This window comes from Notechis scutatus, chromosome 1, assembly GCF_049901735.1.
Source record: "Notechis scutatus isolate UNSWTSFEM ecotype Mainland chromosome 1, rNotScu1.2, whole genome shotgun sequence".
Taxonomy (NCBI): Eukaryota; Metazoa; Chordata; class Lepidosauria; order Squamata; family Elapidae; genus Notechis; species Notechis scutatus.
The window spans coordinates 261,456,853-261,480,228 of record NC_142009.1 but is presented as its reverse complement, the minus strand read 5'-3'; the positions used below and the strand labels follow the sequence as shown (position 1 = coordinate 261,480,228).

The 23,376-nt window shown below is 37.0% G+C and overlaps 1 protein-coding gene across 1 annotated transcript in view; it reads left to right on the top strand.

Moving 5' to 3' along the window:
* TRAF6 (TNF receptor associated factor 6) overlaps positions 1-17,085 on the top strand; it is a 28,349-nt gene extending 11,264 nt beyond the window's left edge. Inside the window, exons 2-7 of the mRNA XM_026664677.2 lie at positions 2,695-3,024; positions 4,929-5,079; positions 5,919-6,074; positions 7,475-7,546; positions 11,283-11,360; positions 12,774-17,085. Coding sequence (XP_026520462.1) covers positions 2,720-3,024; positions 4,929-5,079; positions 5,919-6,074; positions 7,475-7,546; positions 11,283-11,360; positions 12,774-13,655 — 1,644 coding nt within the window. The 5' untranslated portion in view covers positions 2,695-2,719 and the 3' untranslated portion in view covers positions 13,656-17,085. The remainder of the gene's footprint in view (positions 1-2,694; positions 3,025-4,928; positions 5,080-5,918; positions 6,075-7,474; positions 7,547-11,282; positions 11,361-12,773) is intronic.
* The last annotated feature ends 6,291 nt before the right edge of the window (positions 17,086-23,376 follow it).

Here is a 23,376-nt window from a genome sequence, read left to right as displayed (position 1 = left end):
CCATCATTAGGCTTCTGTATTGTGTCCGTCTGAACAAAGCTGAATAACATACATGTAAGTACCCGCGAAAACTTAAGAAAACATACATACATACATACATACATACATACATACAATCCCTGCTAATTTACTGGTTGTTCTGATATCCTCTGCTGCTGATACTTCTCAACAAACAGATATTGGGTTTTTGACTTTGGTTGCTTTGTAAGAAAAGGGACAGAATGAAAAAAGAGAAAGAAATACAGATTAATTCCATTCCTGGAGGATGAGGTTCTTTGGCTGAAACTTGAGCATTGTGCATTTTCCACATTCCTGATATGAGAACTCTTGAATCCTGTTTTTAAAAAATTAAGAGTTAAAAAAAGCAAAACTCTGGTGATTGAATGGATTGCTCCTTTAATGCCATCTTGTACTGCAACCTGTACTTTCAATATTCCATTATATTTATCTTTTATCTTTTTAATAAGGAAGGCTTTCTGAAGTAAGCATCTGTCTTTTCAAAATAGATTATTTTTTTGTTAACAATAGTAATTTTCTAGAAGAGATGGGGATTTTTCAGAATCTTGCCCCCTGACTTATTTTTGACATATCTTCTGTAGACTATCATTTGTTTAATATTAACTCTATTACATGGAACTCAGAATACTACGGTGTGGTTATTCATTGACAGGCAGAAAAGTCTTATCAAATTATTGGAAGCCTGTGCTGATGTGAATTTCTATAATAGAAAATAACAATCGGCATACTGCCTTGAAAAGACTATGAATTTTGGGGATACTAGTAAATAATGCGATATCTTAAATTCATCTTTCAAGAAAATATAGTTTTTCACTTAATACCTTTGTAAAGCTACTTTTCATGGTGTTGAAAAACAGTTCTATCTTTAATGCCTTTGATTAGTTCTTTAAAGTACGCAAGAGCAGAGAGAGATATCACTTGAGTTTTTCTGTGATGTTCACATACTAATTGTTCCAAGGTGTAAATATATCCTGACTATTTGAAATTACAACAGCACTCAAAAAAGTGATTTATAACTGTTTTTCACGCAAGCGTGGTAGCAACCCCATGGTCACATGATCAAAATTCAGATGCTCAGCAGCTGACTCATATTTATGAAGATTGCTGTGTCCCAGTGCTGTGTGATCCCCTTTTGTGACCTTCTGTCAACCAAAGTCAATGGGGAAGCCAGTTTCACTTAACAACCAAGTTATTAATTAAACAGCACTGATTCACTTAACAACTCTGGAAAGAAAGGTTGTAAAATGAGGCAAAATTTGCAACAAATGTCTCACGTAACAACACAAAATTTAGGCTCAATTGTGGTTGTAAGTCAAGGACTACCTGTACTCTATCGTTGTTGCATCAGTGGAATGATTATTGGTGTACAGAGAACTTTATAAAAGTTGCCCTGAATTCTGTAAGAGATAAATTCTTTCTACCAAGACTTGGCCGGGCATTCTTGAATTCCTGAATTAAGGCAATGTAAGTACAGCTTAAGCATGTTCTTTCCCTGGGCTGTTCACATTCTGCCTTAAATGTTCAACTGGCAAAATGCCCACTGTATAGAAAACACTTTTGTGAAAGGTGTAGCTACTTTGTTAAAAATTCTGAACAAAGGGGAGTTCTGCAAAATTGAACACTCCTTCAGATTGGGCAGAATTGCATTCTTAAACTTCAAATTAAATATACCTGAACAGAAACTGCTCAAACCTTCCACTATATACTTCCACTTACTCTCATAATCCAATCACATAAATATAATGGATTTCTTTGATATTTTTTTAATAACATGGTAATAGCAATTTAGATGATAGATAGATAGTGGATGGATGGATGGATGGATGGATATAGATGATAGATAGATAGATAGATAGATAGATAGATAGATAGATAGATAGATAGATAGATAGATATGGATGGATGATAGAAATATAATCAAACTTGAGTCACGGTGCCTGTGAAAGCAGTTAAACTATGTAAAAGCAAATGGGAGAAGGGATATTATTGAACTATTAGGATGTGTTCGTCACAGTTCCAAACCAAGCCAGCAAAAGAAGAGGCCACACTATGAACAGAATGGATTTCTTTCCTGGAGTCTCAGCTTGGCACGTGGTGAATAATACAAGTAAAAGGGTTTCTAGCCAGCATTATTGGCTTCTGCTAGCCAGCACGCCCCGCCCTTCTGAGCCCGGTTGCTCCCTGGCTGACTCCCAGCAAGTACTTTTTTTGGAGCAAATTCTCTTCAAGCCAGTTGCTTCCTGGCTGGCTCCAGCAAGTACTCTTCAGGCCTGGATGTCTTATGAACCGACTGCAGCTGGCTTGCCTTCCTGGCTCCTCGCAGTGTTAATCCCATCACCTGACACCCATCTGTGCCCCCATGCACCCCCCTCCCCCTGCATGTATGTGGCAACTCCTAAATGGCATGTTGTGACAACTTTGAATGGTGTACTGTCTCAGACGTTGACAGTACTTTTGTTGAGTTCTGCATGGATTTGGGATGATTCTATCAGTAACCATTTTGCCCAAAATAAGTGACTGGTACTAAATACATTGAAGAGGTTTGCTCATATAGAGGTAAATAAAGATTAAATCATAGAAAAAAATAAAATTACACTTTTCCTAATATTCCCAAAGGGAATAATGTGATATGTATGTATGTATGACAAATTATTCTTTTCTTTTTCATGCCTGTAGGTATCCTGCCACATTTTAAATTATTATGAGTCTACTACATAGTAACACAAGTTTTCAAATAAATGATCAAGAGAGTGACTGCTGTGCAGCCATGGCCAGTGCTTGCTGTGCTGGGACCAAGGAGGAAAGCCTCACGGTTCCCATCAGCAATGGTACTGGTGGGACACTTTCAAACTCTTTCATGGAGGAAACCCAAGGCTATGATGTGGAGTTTGACCCACCACTGGAAAGTAAATATGAATGCCCTATCTGCTTAATGGCTCTACGGGAAGCAGTACAGACACCGTGTGGACATCGTTTTTGCAAAGCTTGCATTGTCAAATCCCTAAGGTAACACAGAGAGCTTTGTTGAAAGGAAATCAGTTATGCCCCAGGTTCAGTCTCCTAGCAGTTTGTTGGTTGGGATTGGTTTGTGGGTTGATTGATTTTGAACTGTGATATGCTGGCATAAAGTAGTCCTTTGTTACTACTTTTAGAGAGCTGTGATAAATATCAAAGAGTAAAAGACAGTATCGCAGAAAAATTTACTGAGGCATTGATTGAGTTAAATTTGTTATTGCTGCTCCCCAGTAGACTTAGTGTCTAACAGAATCAAAAAACAATTTAAAAAACCACAGCAGCTCAAACTAAAACAAGCATCATAATAACAGAAAATCATAGCAGCACTGTATTCTTTCATTTCCCATTTCCCCCTAAGAATCAATATCAAACAAGTGGCCAATTCCTCAGATTCTGTTAATCTTATTTAAATGCAAAATATGTACCTATGTTTAGGTTTTAATAGTTGTCTTTTAAGTTCTGACAGTCAATTGGTGACTGTCCCACATAAGAGAAGAAATTCTAAAACTGAGTCATTGAAACCTTAAATAAATGGCATGGCATTTTATTTCTTTGAATAAATGACTTTCACATGATACATGATTATCATGTTGGCCTAATGGATAAAAATGAAGCATAGCACTTAATAGCAACTTTGGATAAGAAAATGCAGTGTAATGATTTCAGTAAATCCTTATTTATATAATCTGTCAGTCTCATTCTTCCATGTACTCTGTCTCCATTATTATGAAAGTTATCTTGCTTAAAAACCAAGGGAACTTCCCAATAGTTTGTGTTTTATGTTAAATAAATACTGAAATATTAATGTAGACTATGAATGGAAATTAACAATACAATGTCTATTTTTTAATTGGAAGTTGGATTGCTGTTATGAGAATTGCCTATACTGCATTATAAATTACATTAGTGTGACAGAGGTTGTAGGAACTCAAGTTCTCAATACTTTTTCACATTATTTTACTACTAGAATCATGGGCCATAGCTTTTATTTCACTGAAAGAAATAAAATCATTTTAACAACCTTCCCATGAAGGTTGTTAATGCTGACTGAGTTTTAAATGTAAGTTTTCCTTTTTCCTAGCTCAAACAGTTCTTGATTTTCATTATGTCTGAATTTATTAGACAAATGTCTAAAAAATTAAAAGTCTCTCTTGTTGGTTCAGTTATATTTTAATTGTTTACAGTCTATTTAAAAATAATAGTATAGCAATGTGAATCTCATATACATATATCCATCTATTTAGCACTAGAAGCTCAATATGTTAAATTCTGATTTAAATCATTCAGGCCTTAGATATATGAGCATATCCGGGAGCATAACTCTCTTTCAAGCTTCAAACCACAAGTTCCTGTTTCTCCACTGATTCATCTCTTTTTTTGTATGTTATGTTTCAAATATTTTAAAATATGGGAATGGAACAGATATGTGGTCTAAGAAATACACTGTGTCATGTATAGTAAATATATGAAATGAATATGTCTATATCTTGTGTTAGCCATACAGGTTGGGGGGGGGGGGTAATGAATAAATGAATGAATGAATATTTTGGGACCTGGCTAAATGCAAGCAAAAAGAAAAAAAAATCTGGAATACTACTTTTTCTTGATTCCATTCCCAGCTGCAATCTCTACTCCCACCGCTCTTAAGGTATTTCAATTAATCTGCTATAAAAGATACTGTAGTCAGAGGGAGACATTTGCAGGCTGGCTGTGATGAGGGCAATCAATCAGGAATAAAAATGACTTCCAGTTCATGTGAGACATTTTTGGAACCAAAGCTGATTGCTTGCAGAAATGTAAAGAACCATATTATAGCCAAATGCGTAGTATTTGGTATTAATACACACACAGAGAGAGAGAGATGCATATGCATATATATTGTTTCTTTTTGACAGAGACGCAGGTCAGAAATGTCCAATAGACAATGAAATCTTACTAGAAAATCAACTCTTCCCTGATAACTTTGCAAAACGTGAAATCCTCTCACTGATAGTGAAATGTCCCAACAAAGGCTGCAGTCAAAAGATGGAGTTAAGGCACTTAGAGGTAAGTTTTAATGTGTATGTTGTTTAAGAATTAAGGTCCAGTTCTATACTATTCTGATCAGTATATTTAGGATTTATATAAAGAGATACTTAGGATATGCAAAGCAACAACTCTTGAAAGAAATGGATAAAAGGAAGTAAGATAAATATGACCCTTCCCTTGAAATTGGAGTTAGATCTGTTATGTTAGAATAAGTTACAGATAGTAATCTGTTACAGTGTTAATTGGGCTGGAATTGCTGTTGCTTAGCGACAGTCCTAAAGTACAATGTCACAAAATTGCATTGCTTAGTGACAGCAACTCTGGCATTCCCAGTTGCTGCTGTTAAGCAAACCATTATGGGTGACGTCTTCATGGTTGCCATTTGCAATTTCCTGTTGGCTTCTCCATTGACTTTGCTGATCAGAAACCAGCAAAGAAGTTGGTAACCAAGAACCACCTGTAATAACATTAAGATTCTTCTGAAAGCCATGCCTTCAGGAGTACTTCATAAGTGGATTTCAGCTGCTCACTTACAAGTTCTTTTCCCGCTCCAAGAGGTCATAATATTTGTTGTATTTTAAGTTTACTATTGATTTTGTAATATAGGTTACTTTTAAATGAAAAAAATAGATTGTGAGTCACTAAGTGTGACAATATTTCTATTACATCTTTGAGAAAAACCATATGAAACTATATGTTTATTGTTGCTTGTATAGTTGTTAAAGCTGTAGTTACAGTGATGTTCTTAATCTGCTAATATTATGGTCTAAAACTATACATTGTGTAAAAATGAATAGAGTTTTGTTTTTTGTTTTGCTTTGTTTTTGGTAACTGTTCTTCTAATGGCTTTTCCTCAGGACCATCAGCTACATTGTGGATTCGCATCAGAAAAATGTTCTCAGTGTCAAGGGATTTTCCAGAAGAACCAGTTGCAAGAACATATGCTAGAATGTCCCCAGCGGCAAATTGCCTGTCCAAATTGTGCCATGTGTATGCCTTATGAAGAAAAAAAGGTATAATGCAAAATAGAACTGTTTTATATTTATACTAATTTAATAAGCTTATTTTAATAATGCATTGAATATTTTGAAGTTACTTTCTGTTGTCTCATATAAAATGGTATATTCCATAAAATCAAGTTTTATATTCCACAGTCCACTGAGATAATAGCATCTTTCTGTGGAAATGATTGTTCCTTCTCCAGTTCTGCCTGCACATTATCTTGACCTAAAGGAGAACAATTAAAACTTTGTCTTGATAATATTGGATGTAGACCAATATTTATAGGTGTCAGAGCAGAAAGTGTTACACAGCTTTTTTTTCCTTCTGTTGAATCATGTCCTAAATGATTTGAACAAAATATTTTGTGTTATACTTTTAAAGTAACTGTAAAGGTAGCCCTTGATTTACAACCAGTTGCTTAGTGACCATTCAAAGTTATGACAGACCTCCCTAGAGCTACTTGCAACCTGGTTCTGAAGTTCTGACAGGACACAGTCACAAATGGCCACATGTCAGGCACTCAACAACAGACTTGCATTTAGGGCTGTTGGCCGCATCTTGTCATGTGACTACTATGTTTTATGATGTTTTTGCTGAAAACAGGCGTTTTTGGTTTTCAACAAAAAACACTATCATGAACACTGGGTTTGCTTTACAACTGGTGTACACACTTAGCGACTGCCAGCTTTGCTTAATGGTAAAAAAAGTCATGTGGGTGACCCACTTTTATGATCATCACAACTTACCATTGTAATGGGCAGGCTTCATTATGGCTAAGTCAAGCGACTATATACATACCATAATTGTAGATAAACTATACTCATTCCTCATCTGAATATTCTCTTGTAGATTCTATAGAAGTGTTTTTGGTGGGTTTTGTTTTTTTTGTCAAATGACTCAATTAGCAGTAGACAACCATGGAGTAGAGAAAAGGGTTTGAGAATCTTACCTTAGCAGCATTGACATGTGTTACACCAAGGGAAACCACCCTTTTGTTTTCATGGTGTTTATTGTGCTAATAAGTCTCCACACTATTCTGATAGTAGTTCATGTGTTTTCACATCAGTGCTTCAATAACCACAGTTTCTATTCCCGTGGAATTTTTCAAGAACATAACTCCCATGGAAAACAAAACTTGAATGTACATGCCTGCATACATGAGTTGAGAAAAAGGACAATGAAGCACGGCTTTATAAAATGTTCCCAATCCCTCTGACTTGATCTGAGTGGGTATCCTCTATTAATTCAAAATTCTTATTCTGGCAAAAAGGCAGATGAACTTGCTTCAAAATCTTCTGAAATTATTACAGAGAGAAGCTGGTTGTAAAACATCTAATAGTCCTAATTATGTATTATTCCCTTTCCATTACAATTAATTTATTTTTTATTTTTTGCTTTCACTAAAATAAAGGTTCATGATGAAATATGCCTTTTGGCAAATGTCTTCTGTGAATATTGTAATACAGTACTAATCAGAGAACAGGTAAGAGACATACTTTGCTTTTTATTTATTATTTTACTCAAAGTCTTAATAGCACAAATTACTAAGTCATACCTCTGACAATCACTATTACTATTAATAATAATAGCACTGTTACTATTACCCTTCTCATCTTTTCTATTACCTATTCCTTTAGCATACGACTATCACCTTATTTGTATCTTATGGTTTATGTTTATTTCATTTAGTATCAGTGTTGTATCTTATGATGCATGAGAGTTGTACTTTATGATTATGATCATGATTTGTCACTTGATGTTTATATGTACGCTGAGAGCTTATGCATGGGAAACAAATTCCATACTTGGCCCATCATTATTATGAGGGATAATGGGATAGTGTGAACTGTTACATAGAGTTAAATGCCAGGGAGGAATATTATCTTGTGTTTTGTCCAACCTGGTTTTAGATATGTCTTATAATTAGATTCAAAAGCTGTATGTGTATTTGTATGTATAGGCACAAATGTCTTGGGACCTGGGTATCTAAAAGCTTCACCTTATACTAAGCAGATAATGTCTATAGAAAGAATCCTTTAGACTGACTTTCACAGAATGTTTTCCCAGGAAGGCTGTCATTGTGGCCTCTTAAATTTTTACAATAAAGTATATGTACACCATTTATTTTATACCACCAATATTATAGTATTATTAATCTTTTCAGACATTAAATCTTATCTTGCTCTGACTATCTCAAAATATCAACTAAATTAGTTTGCTAAAAAGTATGACTTTACTAAAAAAAACTTTGATGCTTATTTATTTTTCATAGGTACCGTATATACTCGAGTATAAGCTGAGTTTTTCAGCACATTTTTTGTGCTGAAAAAACCCCCCTCCGCTTATACTCGAGTGACAGATTCCCCTCTGAAAAAAAAATGGTGTGGAGCTCCAGAGCTGGGTAGCCACTTCCCTGCTTCCGTGTTTCCTTTGCAACTTGTAAGCATGGGGGTAATTGGAAGCAGAAAAGTTCTTGCATGGTTTCCAAGGTGTCCCCTCTCCCCCTAATTCCTACCTCCCCCCAGGGTTGCCATCTGGCCGTTTTTCCGGCCAAATTTGAGAAATCTAGCCGTATTTCTATCTGCTTGGCCGTGAAAAAAATGATGTCTCCAGCAAAATTTATTTGGCCGGAAATTTGGCCGTACGAAAGTTGCTTGGCCATGAAATCGAAATTTTGGCCGAATACTGTATTGGTATTGAGTTGGGTTTTTTTAAAGGACCTTGCTACACCTTCCCTATACATTAACCCCACCCCCCATTTTCTCTCGATATTACACACATTTCCTTCTCCAAAAAAGATTGAGCCCGTCTCCCTTCAGGCGCGTGGCCACGGAGGCGCAACCGGGTGCCCCTTTCGCCTCTCTCTTTCTCTCTCTCTCTCTCTCTCTCTCTCTCTCTCGTAACCCGGGTCGCCTTCAGCGCTGTCCCTTGCCTGCGAGAGGCGCGCATTTGGCAGCTCCGTGCTCAGAAGCACGGCTCCCTCGTTGCTTTAGCTGAGTGACTGAGTGCTTTTTAAAGAGGAGGGCCGTCATTGATTTCCCGGGCCTTTCCGCTGTGACACGATTTAGAAAGTAAGCGGGGCAAAAGGGCGGACGGAACCCGAGACTTTTTCCGGAAAAGTCAGAGGAACGATAGGCTCGTTTTAACCGTACAAGAGACCCAAGCGAGGCGCATTTGCACAGGTTGTGCGCTATTCCTGCCGAGCTCAAGTAACCGCCTCCATGCGCGAGCCCACACACGTCCTCATCCTTTAAGGCGGGGAGAACAGGTGAGAAAAACTGATCGTCGCCCGCCTTAATGGCCCAAAGCACTCAGAAGCAGCCGGTGGAGCGCAATGTTAATTAACCGTTTCGGAGCGATCTCTCCTATTGCAATTGTTCAAGCCAAAGGGGCTTAGGAGGCGCATGCGCACTCAGGAAAGGAAAAGGTCGGGTGGAGAAAGGGGCGAAGGAGCGTGACAGAAAAGCGAGCCAGCGGGAGTCTGTGAGTGTGCGGGGCTTGAGAGACGATAAAGGAGTAACCCTAACCCCTCAGGGGGCAGCAACGACGCCCGGCGTTTCCCGAGACAAGAAGCTCCACTGTGCAATGAAAGCGCCCTGGCTCTAGGCTCGTGGGCTCAGAAAACAATGCGAGCCACCACCACCACCACCTCCTCCTCCTGAGCGGACTGAAAGCAGCTGGGGCTGAGGAAACGAAGCCAAGCGGAGCCGAAGCCACCTCAGCTCGTGTTGTTTTCTGAGCCCGCAAGCCTAGAGCCAGGGCGCTTTCATTGCACGGCGGAGCTTCTTGTCTCGGGAAACGCCGGGCGTCGTTGCTGCCCCCTGAGGGGAGGGCGATTCTGGGCTGCGCGATTGGGGGACTTCATGGCTTTGGGTGGGTGGGTGGGTGGGAGCGAGGACGTTGACTAAGCGCTGCCGACCGAGTGTTTCACAAATACCAGTGGGACCTCCGTCCACCATCACCCCTCTTTTGCCTCCTTCCTTCTGATCAATCAGGTTTTCCCAGTATTTGCTCACAGCTGCGTTTTCTCTTCTGCCATGCTAGGCGTTGAACACGGGGATTTCTGATTCCCCTTACACGCGTGTGGATATGCCGCGGGACGTTTTCTTCCAAACGCCCCACGGGCAGAGAACACTGACTTTCATGATAGTGAGATCGTTTCCCAAATTAATTGCATTTCCCACCCTAGGCTTATACTCGAGTCAATAAGTTTTCCCAGTTTTTGTGGTAAAATTAGGTGCCTCGGCTTATATTCGGGTCGACTTATACTTGAGTATATACGATACTTTATTTTTTCTGTTTATAATATGTTTTATTTGTACTTTTACCTTGATTTTTAGTTTAATATTTTTGTCATTCATAAGTTATACTAGAAGTAGAGATTTTGAAAGCAGGGAACACTTTAAAATGGAAGGTGCCTTTTTTTAGAAAAATAAGTATTATACTAATTACAAATAAATCACATATTTACTTGTTATAAACATAGTTATAAATAAATCTGAGAAGGAAAACCAAAGGTTAAATTTGGTGGTACAGAATTTTTAAGACATTTGTATTATAATATATTTGTCTAAACTGATTGCCAGCAATAGGCAATCTATAATAAAAAATGAAGAATTTTCAAACTTTTTTAAATTGGAGAATTATTTTTTTATCAATGGGATACCATTGATCCAATGAAAGTTTTGTTTTCCAATAACAGTTCTGGCAGCTAAATTGAATAGAAATTGAATCAGTTTTTTTATGTACCACTCATATTGTAGGCAACATAAAATAGGATAGATAATAATCTAATCTTAGGATTCATTTTATGATGATGTTTGCAAAGCTTGTTAGTTTTATCAAAACTTCAGCTAATTGGGTCTTGTTATCCAAAAGAAAAATGCATAACTATTTATTTAAACCTTTGACAATGCCATCTAAAAGTATTACAATGAATATAATGTAATTTCAGTGGAGTATAATGCTACTGATGAATTATCTTTACAGTAATAATGGCAATGTGTTTTAATCTGTTATTTTATTTGATGTCTGGAAAATGATCCTCAACTTGAGTATAAAAATTTAGACAAAATATGTCAAATTTGCTGTGAATTTCCAACTTTTTTCACTAGAAAGTAATATTAATTTAATAAATGCTGTTTTGGTATAAATGATACACATTTACTTTTCAGTGTAGGATTTCTGGAAACTACAGATCATTCTTTTTCTTTTTATAGTTGCCTAATCATTATGATAATGACTGCCCTACTGCTCCAGTATCATGTACCTATAGTGCATTTGGATGTAGAGAAAAGGTAATTTAAATTAGTTTTATATATGCTTATGTTTGTTGATCTTGGACGAATATTTGTCACACAATATTGTAATTAATGTAAAATGTATAAAGATTGATCCCACTATGATTATTTGGTCAGCCCTGAGACAAAAAAAATTAGGCCCTAATCAGGCCGCCTTCCTGAGGCCACATGCATGCTCCTTTTTTCAATGTGTTGGAAGGCCTCAGAAGCACTGTGATAAGGCAGTGCGTGATTTGGAGACTTGCATAAGGGCTTCTTACAAGCTTTTGGAGGCCTCAAAAGCATCATGAGAAGCATTGCACAACTTGGAGAAGAACATGTAGTCTTGGGAAGAAGTCATGGCACAACAATCAGCTGCCTTGCATAGGACTAGGCATACCTTCACAACAGATGAGGAAAAACACTGGTATTGGGGCTAAAGTAGGGCCTGGGAGGGGAGAAAAAAAGTATCTCTGTTTATTTAGGTATATATGATAGTCAAAATGTAGCCCATTTTTCAATCCAGACTCTACCATAGGAAAGTCTGTTTTCCCAGAAAATCAGTTCAGAATTTATTTTGATTCTTCCATGGAATGAGTAAATTCTGTAATTGCTAATGTGAAAGTAATTTGCTTTCATTTAGTGGGATTTTCCTTTGCTGTCTGCTAAGGTTTTTTTAGTTTCTTTCCAACCAATATGGTAGTTTTTTGTTCTGAATTATTCATTTCTTCTCCTGCAATAATTCATTATAGATAAAATTTGCAGGATGGAATATAATCCATGTGAGAGGGGAGGAGCTTTCCAATCATTGGAAATTTTTGTTCGAGTAGATTTTTTAAATTGCATAAATGTTTTTCAGCTTCTCATCTTAAACTGATGTTTTGTAATCTTTATATATTCATGTAAGAATGTTTATTTAAATGTTTATTATCAAAATGAACATTTATAGGGAAAAGATTTTACACAGATTATGTTCTTCCTGCACTTAAATAAAAAAATATTCCTTTCAGCCTTCATATTTTCCAATCTATTTGCCCAACCATTAATGTTAGAAAGTTATTGTTAGTATGTGAAGTGTTACATTCTTGTCAAATATAAATTTTAAAAACAAAGTTCTAAAAATACCATTTTATGTACAAAATGACACAGTTCAAATATTACATTACTGATCAGTAATACTGATGCTATTTAAGTAGCTGAAAATATTTAGTTTTACACCTGAGAATTTATATAGACCTTGATCTGTTTCTAACCATTTGAAATTCCTACAATATTAATAGTTCTGTTCAGTTTATCCTTGTTTGTTTTGGCTAATAGTAAGCAATAAAGCTACTTCTTTTTTAATGCAGCATTTTCCCTTCTCCATTACGATGCAGTCCTTGATTTTACTAAAAACAAGTAAGAGTTATGTTCAGTTTTGTCTAATTGCAGATGCAGAGAAATGATTTGGCACGCCACATGCAAGAATTTACTCAGGTTCATATGAGAATGATGGCTCAGACTCTTCGGAGCGTCAGTGTTACTACTCCAACTTCCATTAATTTTTCTGGAAATGTACCCTTCGACCCATCACTCTTCTCTCAAGGCATGCCACCTTCATGTGAGTGTAGCCCAGAGGTTCAGAACTTCAAGGAGACTATTCAGCAACTGGAAGGTCGTTTAGTAAGACAAGATCACCAAATTAGAGAACTCATTGCAAAAATGGAGACACAACAGTCCCAGATGGGAGAGCTCAAACGCACCATCCGAACTCTAGAGGAAAAAATTGCTGATAATGAAGCCCAACAATGTAATGGTATTTTCTTGTGGAAAATTGAAAATTTTAGTGCGTTCCTGAAAGCTCAGGAGGAAGAAAGACCCGTTGTGATCCATAGTCCAGGTTTCTACACAGGGAAACCAGGATATAAACTTTGCTTGCGTCTGCATATCCAGTTACCAAGTGTTCAACGTTGTGGTAACTACATTTCTCTTTTTGTTCACACCATGCAAGGGGACTATGACAGTCATCTCCCTTGGCCTTTCCAGGGCACTATACGTCTATCAATTTTGGATCAGTCTGAAGGATCTCCAAGGCACAATCATGAAGAAGTAATGGATACCAAGCCTGAGTTGCTAGCCTTCCAACGTCCTATGGTCTATCGCAACCCAAAGGGTTTTGGATATGTAACTTTTATGCAGTTGCAGGCCCTGAAACAAAGAACATACATAAAAGATGATATTCTCTTGGTACGCTGTGAAGTTTTAACACGTTTTGACTTAACCAGTCTCCGAAGAGAAGGTTTTCATCCTCGTAGCACAGATGGAACATCATAGCCTATTGTCCAGTCTTGATTGTTATGTAATTATGAAAACCAAGCTTGGTTTAAACATTATTTGGCTCCCTGAAGCTCCTGTTTCAAAAAGAAAACAGTGTAGGTGTTGATGTTAACTGAGGTAGCAAAATTCTGGTAGTACCACTCCTTAGGAATAGAAAGGCAGCAGTAATAAATAACTATGCATTTTATGCCTTTTTTTGCTACATGAAAAATCTTTCACCTATAGCAGCTGCTTTTCTATATTATATGAAGAATCTGCAGAACTGTAAATGAAGTGTGATATTCATAAAAATTACAGATCTTTGAAGCAGAAGTTAGACTGCCAGTCTAGAAAAAATAGTATGCTTTTCAGGAAAGGGGAAAACATTCTTCTGTCATAAGACAAAATATTTATCTAATGCACTCTGATGTTCCTTTTGGTGAGCTAGATAACCGACTGACTATTATCATTGGTTACGTGCTAAAAAGTGTAATTAAAACTTACTGTAGTCAGGAGTGGGCCAAAGTCTATTTTCATTAGAAGATTGTCTACATAGAGGCAAATAGATAGTGGGATACCTTAAGATTCTGTCTTGGGCCAGAATTCTTCAGTATTTTTATAAATTACTTAGAGAAAAGGATAGAAGGGAAACTTACCAAATTTGCAAATGACACAAAGCTAGAAGGAGACACCTCTGAAGACATGTTCAAGGTTTGAAATGTTTCATTATGCTCGAACAATTGGACTTTATGCAAGTAAATACTATTCAGAGGCAAAAACTTTGTCAGGTTCTGCACAGGTAGAAGATAAGACAGTACCTGGCTTAGCCATAATACTTGTGAAAAAGATATGAAAAAGATCTAGTAGAGCACAGATTAAGCATGAGCCAGGAAAGAATACAGAAGAGAACAATAAAAATGATAAAAAACTTGGACTTGTTTAGCCTAAATAAGAGAAGGGTAATAGGAGACATGGTATCAGTGATACTAGTCTTCCAATGCTTGAAAGGCTGTTGGGTTTGGAAACTATGGATTTATTGTCCCTAATGCTTAAATGTAGGACAAAAACTAATGGTATATTTCCCAGAGCCATTGGTACTCCTTCAGTGGAGATTTTCAAGCAAAAGTTGGACAACCATTTGCCTTGGATTACCTGAGGATTTCTACCCTGGGAGGGAAGACTTTGATTATAAAACCTCCGAGCTACCTTCCAATGGATTCCATAGAATTCCTATGATTTCATGAATTGCGTATATAAGCTAATAAATTAGGGCTAAATTGTAAGGCATAATATAACAAAAAAACTTCGTTTATACACACACACACAGAGTATGTGACTTAAGACCCATCCTCAAAGTTACCACAATTGCACCTCTCCTGCAGTCATATGACTGCAATTCAAGTGCTTGGCAACTTTTCATATTTCGCTGCAATGTCTTGTGGTTATGTGGCTACAATTTGTAACCTTCCCAGCTGGCTCCTGACAGGCAAAGTCAATTGAGAAAGCTGGTTTCATTTTAATGTCCACATGATTCACTTAACAGCAGTAAAAATGGCTGCAAAATCTGATCATGTGTAATATACTTAATAACTGCTGTCACTTAGTATCTGAAGTTCTGGTCCCAGTTGTGGTCTTAAGTCAAGGACTGCCTCTATGACATGCATAATTGGTCAGTGCTCTTTATCGTTAAAGCAAGAAAATCATATCTTTGTAGATTTGGTATTAATTAAAACTTCATTCTTGCTTTCCCCTCCCGGAGAAGTTAATCCATTCTCAACTACTGTTAACATAATGATAAATTAGTTTGATGTATCTAAAAGCTCAATGCAGATCTCTTCTGGAGAAGCTTAATGAGACATCAACCTCAAGACATCTTTGCCCTGATGAAATCTTGAGTATCTTTGACTTACGTTTCATGTCACTATGTTATTTGCACTGCTTAATCCTATCATTCCCTGTTGCATTTTTTTGCACTTGTGATGATAAGTTTTAACTGTGATTCTGCTACAAATGTTAGTAGACATGTTTCATTTTTACCTGGAAACACTGTTAGCCTTAAAGGAAATTCACCTTCTTTTAAAAGTGATTTGAGATATTTATATGCTTGCATTTTGCAATGTTTTCAGTTTATTTTGCTGACATACTCAGCATAGATATTACAATTCTCAAGAATGTGATTTTTACCCAGCTTCAGATTGGCTGATCTGAGCAAAGCTGTAACATTTTATTGTTGCGCACAACAATCGATGTAGTAATGTGCTACTTTGGTGCATAAACATGCTATTAGTGCTAATTGTAAAAGTTACTACCTTTGTGTACAGAAGTCTCTGATCAAGATTCATTGGTGTCGACAAGATCATTTTAGTGAAAGTGGTCTTGATAATACCCGTGTGACATGAGAGTAAAAATGTAGAGTCATGACCAAAGTTAACCAAGAGATGAATATGTGGCTCTGATGTGTGAAAAAAATAATACTGATATAACTAGTACTGGTGGCAACAGTTAATTGCCCAAAGTGAAAACATATGACAGTAAACCTGTAGCTCCATGAGAGCATAATCTTTCATTACAGTTTTACAAGAATAATCAGAGTATGGTCCTTGCCTTCTAAACAAATATAAGTGATACAGCAATGAAGCAATCATGGAAAAACCCTCAGATTTTGAGTTGATCTCAGATTTTGAGGGCATCTGTCAGAACACTGCCTGTGAAAAGACACAAATGGGGACAAAGCTTATTTGAACCAAACATTTCCCAGCCTTTGGGAGTGAAATAAAGTATTATTTGGTGCCGTAATGTGAGTATGAGAGTAACACTTCTACATTTTTATAGAAGAGAATACTTACATACTTGGAAGCAAAAAGTTACATTTTCTAAACTTTCATCCCACACAGGTCCTGATTATGCATTATTTCAAATAATTGCTTATTGTATTCTATTCAGAATACAAACCTTTATTAATACTGATTTGTACCATATAATTTTCTATTCTCATGCTTTTTTATGAAAAAGAACAGTATAGGTGATTCTTTATTTAAACTTGGTCTAATTGTAGAGATGTCATTTTTGATGAAGTAGTAACTCCCTATGTGATATATTTCATTTACTTATCCAAAAGTAAACGTCAGTCATTGGAACTTATTTCTTAACTATCTTCTAGTAAGCTAAAAAGAATGCTGGCCTCTTTAGGTATTTTTATATACAAAAGTATTATATATTGCAATGTATCAATTTACTGCATATTTACAATACTATTTTGACAAAACCTCCCAATTTTCCAGAGCACATGGGTATGAATAGTAATTTATTGTAATAAGCATTAACCTTTAAGGAATCATAATCCATTTTGTTAATAAACTATGAGATAGCATATCCTATCTTTGTCAGTTGCTGTTTCAGATTGTTATAAAGTATTCTCTGATAAAATAAAGGAAGGAACTAATTACTATATATGGGCTTATTTCAACTTCAGGTAGTTTTATGTAGTTAAGTCAACCTGAATACACTTTCAGATAATGAAATACAGGATTGCAGGCTCATCTTTTATTTAAAAACTGTTTCTATTTAAAATATCTGTACTTTTTGTCTATTATTTAAACTAATTTTTATTTTCCATCATTAACAACATATTAGCTTCTTTTTTTCCTCTTTTTAAATTCAAAATTGAGTCCTAATTTTGGAATTCATTGCGGATAGACATTAATAAAATTTAATACATACCTTAGATACCCTTTTATTTTTAATTACTTGGTTTTTAGCTTCCTTACTACCCATCCCTTTTGTATATATTATACTTATTTGTGTAGTATGCTACTGTTTTTATTCAGTGTTTTATATTCTGCCAGGAAAAATTAGGAGCTGGATGCACTTTTTTAAAATAACAAATTTCATTAAAAGGCATAAGCTTTCATAAACTATAGGTCACTAGTTCATATACGTGGAGAAGAGGTAACTCATAGACAAGTTTTATATATGTGTGTGTATGTGTGCACAAACAATCTATTCCCTTGGAATACATAGAAATTGAATAATATCTTTTTTTTTTTTTTTTGTAAATTTTATTTGAGTTTTCACAAAAAAAAATACAAATAAAACATCTTTTTGTGAAAGTAGCGTAATCCCGGGTTACTTTTCTTCATACAGACACAAATTCAATTTCATGCTCATTTTTATGTTCTATTCCATATCTTATTACTGTTTTACATTTTCTGCATAGCTTCTCCCCTCTTTTAATTTTCTCAATTTTATTTTAATTATCTCGTCTCAATTCAAATCATTATATTTATATTTTTTGTCTGTCCTGTTTCAATTATCTATTATCTTTTCTCATGAAACAAAGTTTCTCCTGTAGTTACTGATTGGAGTATGACGCCTTTATATCTTTTAAGTTTATCCATTTAACTCTTATTTAGGCTGCAATATATACCCTAAAGTTATAACATTCAATATAATACAACTTCTATTCGGATTCTGTTTGGTACATTCTTAAAATACACACTATATTCTTAAAAAAAGAAAAAATTATAAATGATGCTGGCCAAACAGCCTAAGTATTGTTGGGATACTATATCAAAATATTTACCTCCTATATTTTTTAAATAAGGGATTGGAAGTTGGTTTTCTGTTTCATTGAAATGTCAGATTATTGTAATATATGTTGAACCAAGTACCCGATACAAACATACAAGTGAACTACAATGGAAAAGTACCACTTAAATTAAAATGCAGCGTTTCTGCTTTAAGTGAACTAATGCTGTGACATAATCTGGTAAATTAAAAGTGCTAGTAACAGCACCACACTAAAATATTACATATTGTTGCTAATGCCTCAGAAAAATATTTTAAAACATTGTGTAATAAATGCACTAATGTAAGACCCAAATACAACTCATCGAAAACTTTTTGTAACATTCATGGGCAAAATTTATCTCAGAAGTAACAACATGAGTAAACCTAGACTTCAAGTAAGTCTTCTGGATCATTGTTTTATGTAATGTCCCCAGTCAGCAAGCTGTTTTTAAATATGTATAATGTTACACTTTATTTTTTCATACAACTTTTCCATAAATGTTTTGTCAATCAGTGACTTATAAATACAAGAATTGTCAAAGTGTTTCTTACAGTTTGGCTGTCAATAACAGATGGAACAAAGTTTTCAAAAATGTGGCTGAATGGGTACAAGACAACTTTAGCAATTAGTTTCTCATTTGCATAGCTGCTCAACTTGATTTCTTTAATGCGCATATGTTCATGAATTTCCTCTTCCTGTTTTGAACACAAGAGGGAAGTCCTGGAGAAACTGGGGCATTTCTTGCTTGCTTATAATAAAGTGCATTTGAGTCTATTTTGAGTCAAAACAAAATAGCAAAAACCTTTATGCTGGTGAGTGGAAATGTATTGTGTTTCAGTGCAGAGTTATATGTATGACCATAAATTTTCAGTGATGTGGATTGCAATTCCTTCTCCAACTGTAGTCCATAATGGCTGCCATTAATGGGAATTGTGAATTCAGCAGTAGTTTTAGAAGGAGAACCATCTGCTGTAGTGTTTTTCTAAATGCTTAACTGTAACTTGTATGGTTACAAATCTTTTTCAAGGACTACTGGCTACTGAAAACGTTGCTTGCCTTGCACATCAGTATCTCCATTTGAGAAAATGAATAATTTGTAACTGATCAGAAATGTTGGGTTTTTCAAAATAAAAATTATCACGAAAAGTCCTCATTTCAAGACATAAGATAGCATTCAACAAATCATAGCATGACTTCATGGCTTACATATGTCTTATGTTAAGTGTAGCACATTAATGCCATACATTCCAGATATTGCTATATGCTTCTGTGAGCATTTTGCACACTGGCTTTGTTGATGTGCTTAAGTGTAATTAACTAATTTCATATAGTAAGTTATTACTAGTGGCCCATTTAGCTTAAGCTTCTGAATATACAGTAAATGAATATTCTAAATTCTAAAAGAAATTAAGCCAAGTTTTTTTCATGAGCTTGTCTTTGATTAAAGTGGCCACAAGGTGGCAGTATTTCTCTATTGAGTTCAACACTGTTGTCTCAAAATAATATTTTGAAAGATGCTTTTGGTCATTGGTAAGAGGAGGATTTTAAAATTCTGCTCACTGACCCAGCTGCAGACCTGTTTAACTAAACACACGCTCTATACCATGAAATTTTCCCTTGCAGCGGTAGTTAGATTTTAATGCTTTCTTTTTGTGTTGAGATTGCACAGTCTAAACAAATGATAAATACTAAATGAAAATCCAGCTATTGAGGCTATAAGTAAACATCACAGCCACAAGGAAACAATCTCTTAAATAAATTGTGAGTGCTTCAGGGGAACTGTCAGTAGCAGCAACTCCTCATCGCCTTGTTAAGAGAGGCTTAAATCTAGGGCAGACGGTGTTTTAAAGAAAAAGAAAAAGTCACTAAAAGTATATTCAACAGGATAAAGAATGCAGATGTTGCCAGGTTAGATTCCATTTCTAATGCCTTTGAGACAAACTTGGAAAAATCATCTTCCTCTGATCCCAAATCCATCTTTATCTATTTCTATTCCAAGTCTGAGCAAGCCCATGAAGATTTCAGTTACCTCAATTAGAATGGTTAGAAAGAATGTTTATTCTGAAGGGATTTTCCAGCTTCCTAAGCTGGCCCACAGCACTGGTTTTCTGTCTTCCATCCAAGTAGTAATCATGTCTGATCCTGCTTAGCTTGCTGAGGTTGACCAAAGTCACCAACGTACTGCCACCCAGATAGGCTTTTTAAAAAAATGATTTAGCTAGAGTATAGGCCAGATTTCCCCAACCTTTCTGGGTTGGTGGCCGGAGGGGGGGAAGAGGCGATGGTTTTGTGGGAGGGGCAGGTGCGTGTGTGTACACATGCATGAACACCCATTGCTCATGCGAGTAGGGCCACAAGCTTTCGCAGTGCACAAGTGAAGCCCCAAGTGCCCACAACATTTTTGGGACTTTGCCCGTCACACTTGCGTGAGGCCCTGAGCACCCATGACGCTCATCAAGTGAGGCCATGAGCCCTGGCAATACATGAGTGGGCCCCGAGCGCCCACAAAGCTTGCATAACTACCCCTGAGCCCCCACAATATTTGTTCGAGGGGGTCTCAAGCCCCTGTGACACTCATGTGAGTGGGGCCATGAGCCCCCACATCACTCATGCAAGTGGAGCTGTGTCAGCCAGCCATTCACATGGCCTGGTTGTGTATAGGCTGCGGCCCGGTAGTGGGCTACAGCCACAGGTTGGGGACCCCTGGTATGGGCCAGTGGTGGCAAACCTTTTTCTGCTCCCATGCCAATAATTGTGCGTGCACTCATGCTCGCGTACCACAACCCAGAAGGCAATGCGTGCTGGGCCCGCCCACCCCCCTGCACATGCATGCATGATCCTCCTGCAGTGCGCTGCATGTCTGCGTAAGTGCACGCGATCCCCTTGCCAGATGCCGCACAATCACCCTTGCAGCATGCAGCGCATCTCTGCGCCTGTGCACACAATCCCCTTGCAGCGCTGTGCATGTGCATGCAATCCCCTTGCTTGACGCCACATGATCCCCTTGCTGTGCACCATGCCTCTGCGCATATGCATGCGACCATCTGTGCATGCCTACGCAATGCCTACTGGACACTTCTGCACACCCCCACCCCTCACGCATGCACGTCAGATACCCAACAATCAGCTTTTGGGTGGTGGTAGCAGCATGCGCGCATACACAGTGGGGCTCTTCCGGGCGAGCTCTTGTGTGCCGGGGGAAATGGCTCTGCGTGCCACTTCCGGCACGCGTGCAAGAGGTTCGCCATCTTGGGTATAGGCTATCATTTTATCTAGCAAAACTTAAAGCATTTTTCTAGATTAGGAGGAATGAAAACAAACTGAAAAGATTTCCAAAATGATGATCTGCTAAGCTGTCCCATCTGGGAATTATGCTAGTCAACTTTCCCCAGCATGCTGGTTGGTGTGGGATAGTTTTGAAAATCCAGCGATCTATGAGATTATTAGCATATGAAAAGGAGCCCCCTAAAGCAGGGGTCCCCAACCACCAGTCCGCGGACCGGTACTGGTCCATGGAACAAGTCCTACCGGGCCGCTGGCTTGCTGGGCGCCGCCATCTTGTTTTGATGAAAAAGTGCTTCCGGTGAGCTTTTCCGGGTAGAAAGCTCACCGGAAGCACTTTTTCATCAAAAAAAGATGGCGGCGCCCAGCTGATGTCGGTACCGGGCCGCGCCATAAAAAAGGTTGGGGATATCGGGCCGCGGCATAAAAAAGGTTGGGGATCACTGCCCTAAAGAGTTTGCATTGGTCCATAAAAAAAACTTTTTAAAAATTGATATAGGGATATGTTGGTTTATTTAGGGATACCTTACAGTACATCTATATGATGATATCCTAATGGTACGTGTTGAATGGAGTTCCCGTGAGTAGCAGTTGTGTTTACAGATACTTCCTTTGATACTAACTAGGTTCCGTACCATAATGTTTTAATGATTTCTCTACAGTAGAATTCCAGTTTCAGGAATATACGATAGATTCCAAAATTTTCATGCAAAGGTAGTGTTATTACACAGCCCTGTATTTTTGTTGTGAAGCATTCTCAGATAAAAAAGAATGTAGAAAGAGTAAGTGATAAACAATAGGCTAAAAATTAGGAAGACTAAGAAATATATTTTGTCTTTCTAAATGCTAAGTAGTATTCAAGTTGTTTTGCTTGTATTTATATGCTAGTTTAAAAAGCATTGTCAGACTTGAATTTGTGCCTTAGTGACCTATCTCAGTTTATTTCTTAGTCAAATTTGTTTTTTATTTTTAAAGCCACCTATTTGCCTTCTGTGAAGTAGAGTAAGAAAATTGTGAATTCATGGTTAGTACTTTCTACTTTGGAACTTGAACACTGGCTCTGACTAATGTTTTTTGGGGACCTATTTTTTCTTACCGGTTTGCCACATGAAACATTAATATTTTGTGACTAGGTGTAACAGCCACTTTGATCAATGGATAGGCTCTTTCACTGGCATAAGAATTTGCTGACTGTACCCAACACACTTAAAAAGAAAGAAAAATCCCCAAATATGTCCATTAAATGTCAAAAAAAAAAGTTTTGAATTGTCAGTGTTATGGCTGAAAATGACATAAGTAAATCCAAGAATTTATTAAAGTTGCATATATAGATAGCCTGATAAGCTTTTAATGCTACATGTAAATGGACATATTTCTATTAGTATTCCAGATGTCTTGTTTCCTAGCTGGAATACACATCTTCCTCGCGATTAGCCCTTCTGCCAGTTTAGAAAGAAAATGCCTATGGTGGGACCCTTCTGCCAATGCAGTCTCAATTTATTTCAGTAAGTTGGATTAGCAATAAAACAATATTACATGCTATTTTCCCTGAATAGCCTCTAGTTCTCTTTGTAAAGTCAAGAGATTTTTATATAGCACTTGATTAAGGACCATTAAGAGCCAGTCTGGTCATGTAGTGGTTAAAGCACCAGGCTAGAAAGCAGGAGACCCTTGGCTTTTTTCAGCTGAAGGCTGAGTTCTTCTCCTGCCTTCAACCAAGTGGTTGTCTTGGACTAGTAGTCATTCTCTCTGTTCTAGGAAAGACACAAAGACAAAACCCTCTAAAATCTTACCCAAAAACTGCAGGGACTTGTTCATGTAGTTGCCAGCAGTCAAAACTGATTCAAAGACATATATACAACCTCCCCCACCTGTATTCAAAATTAA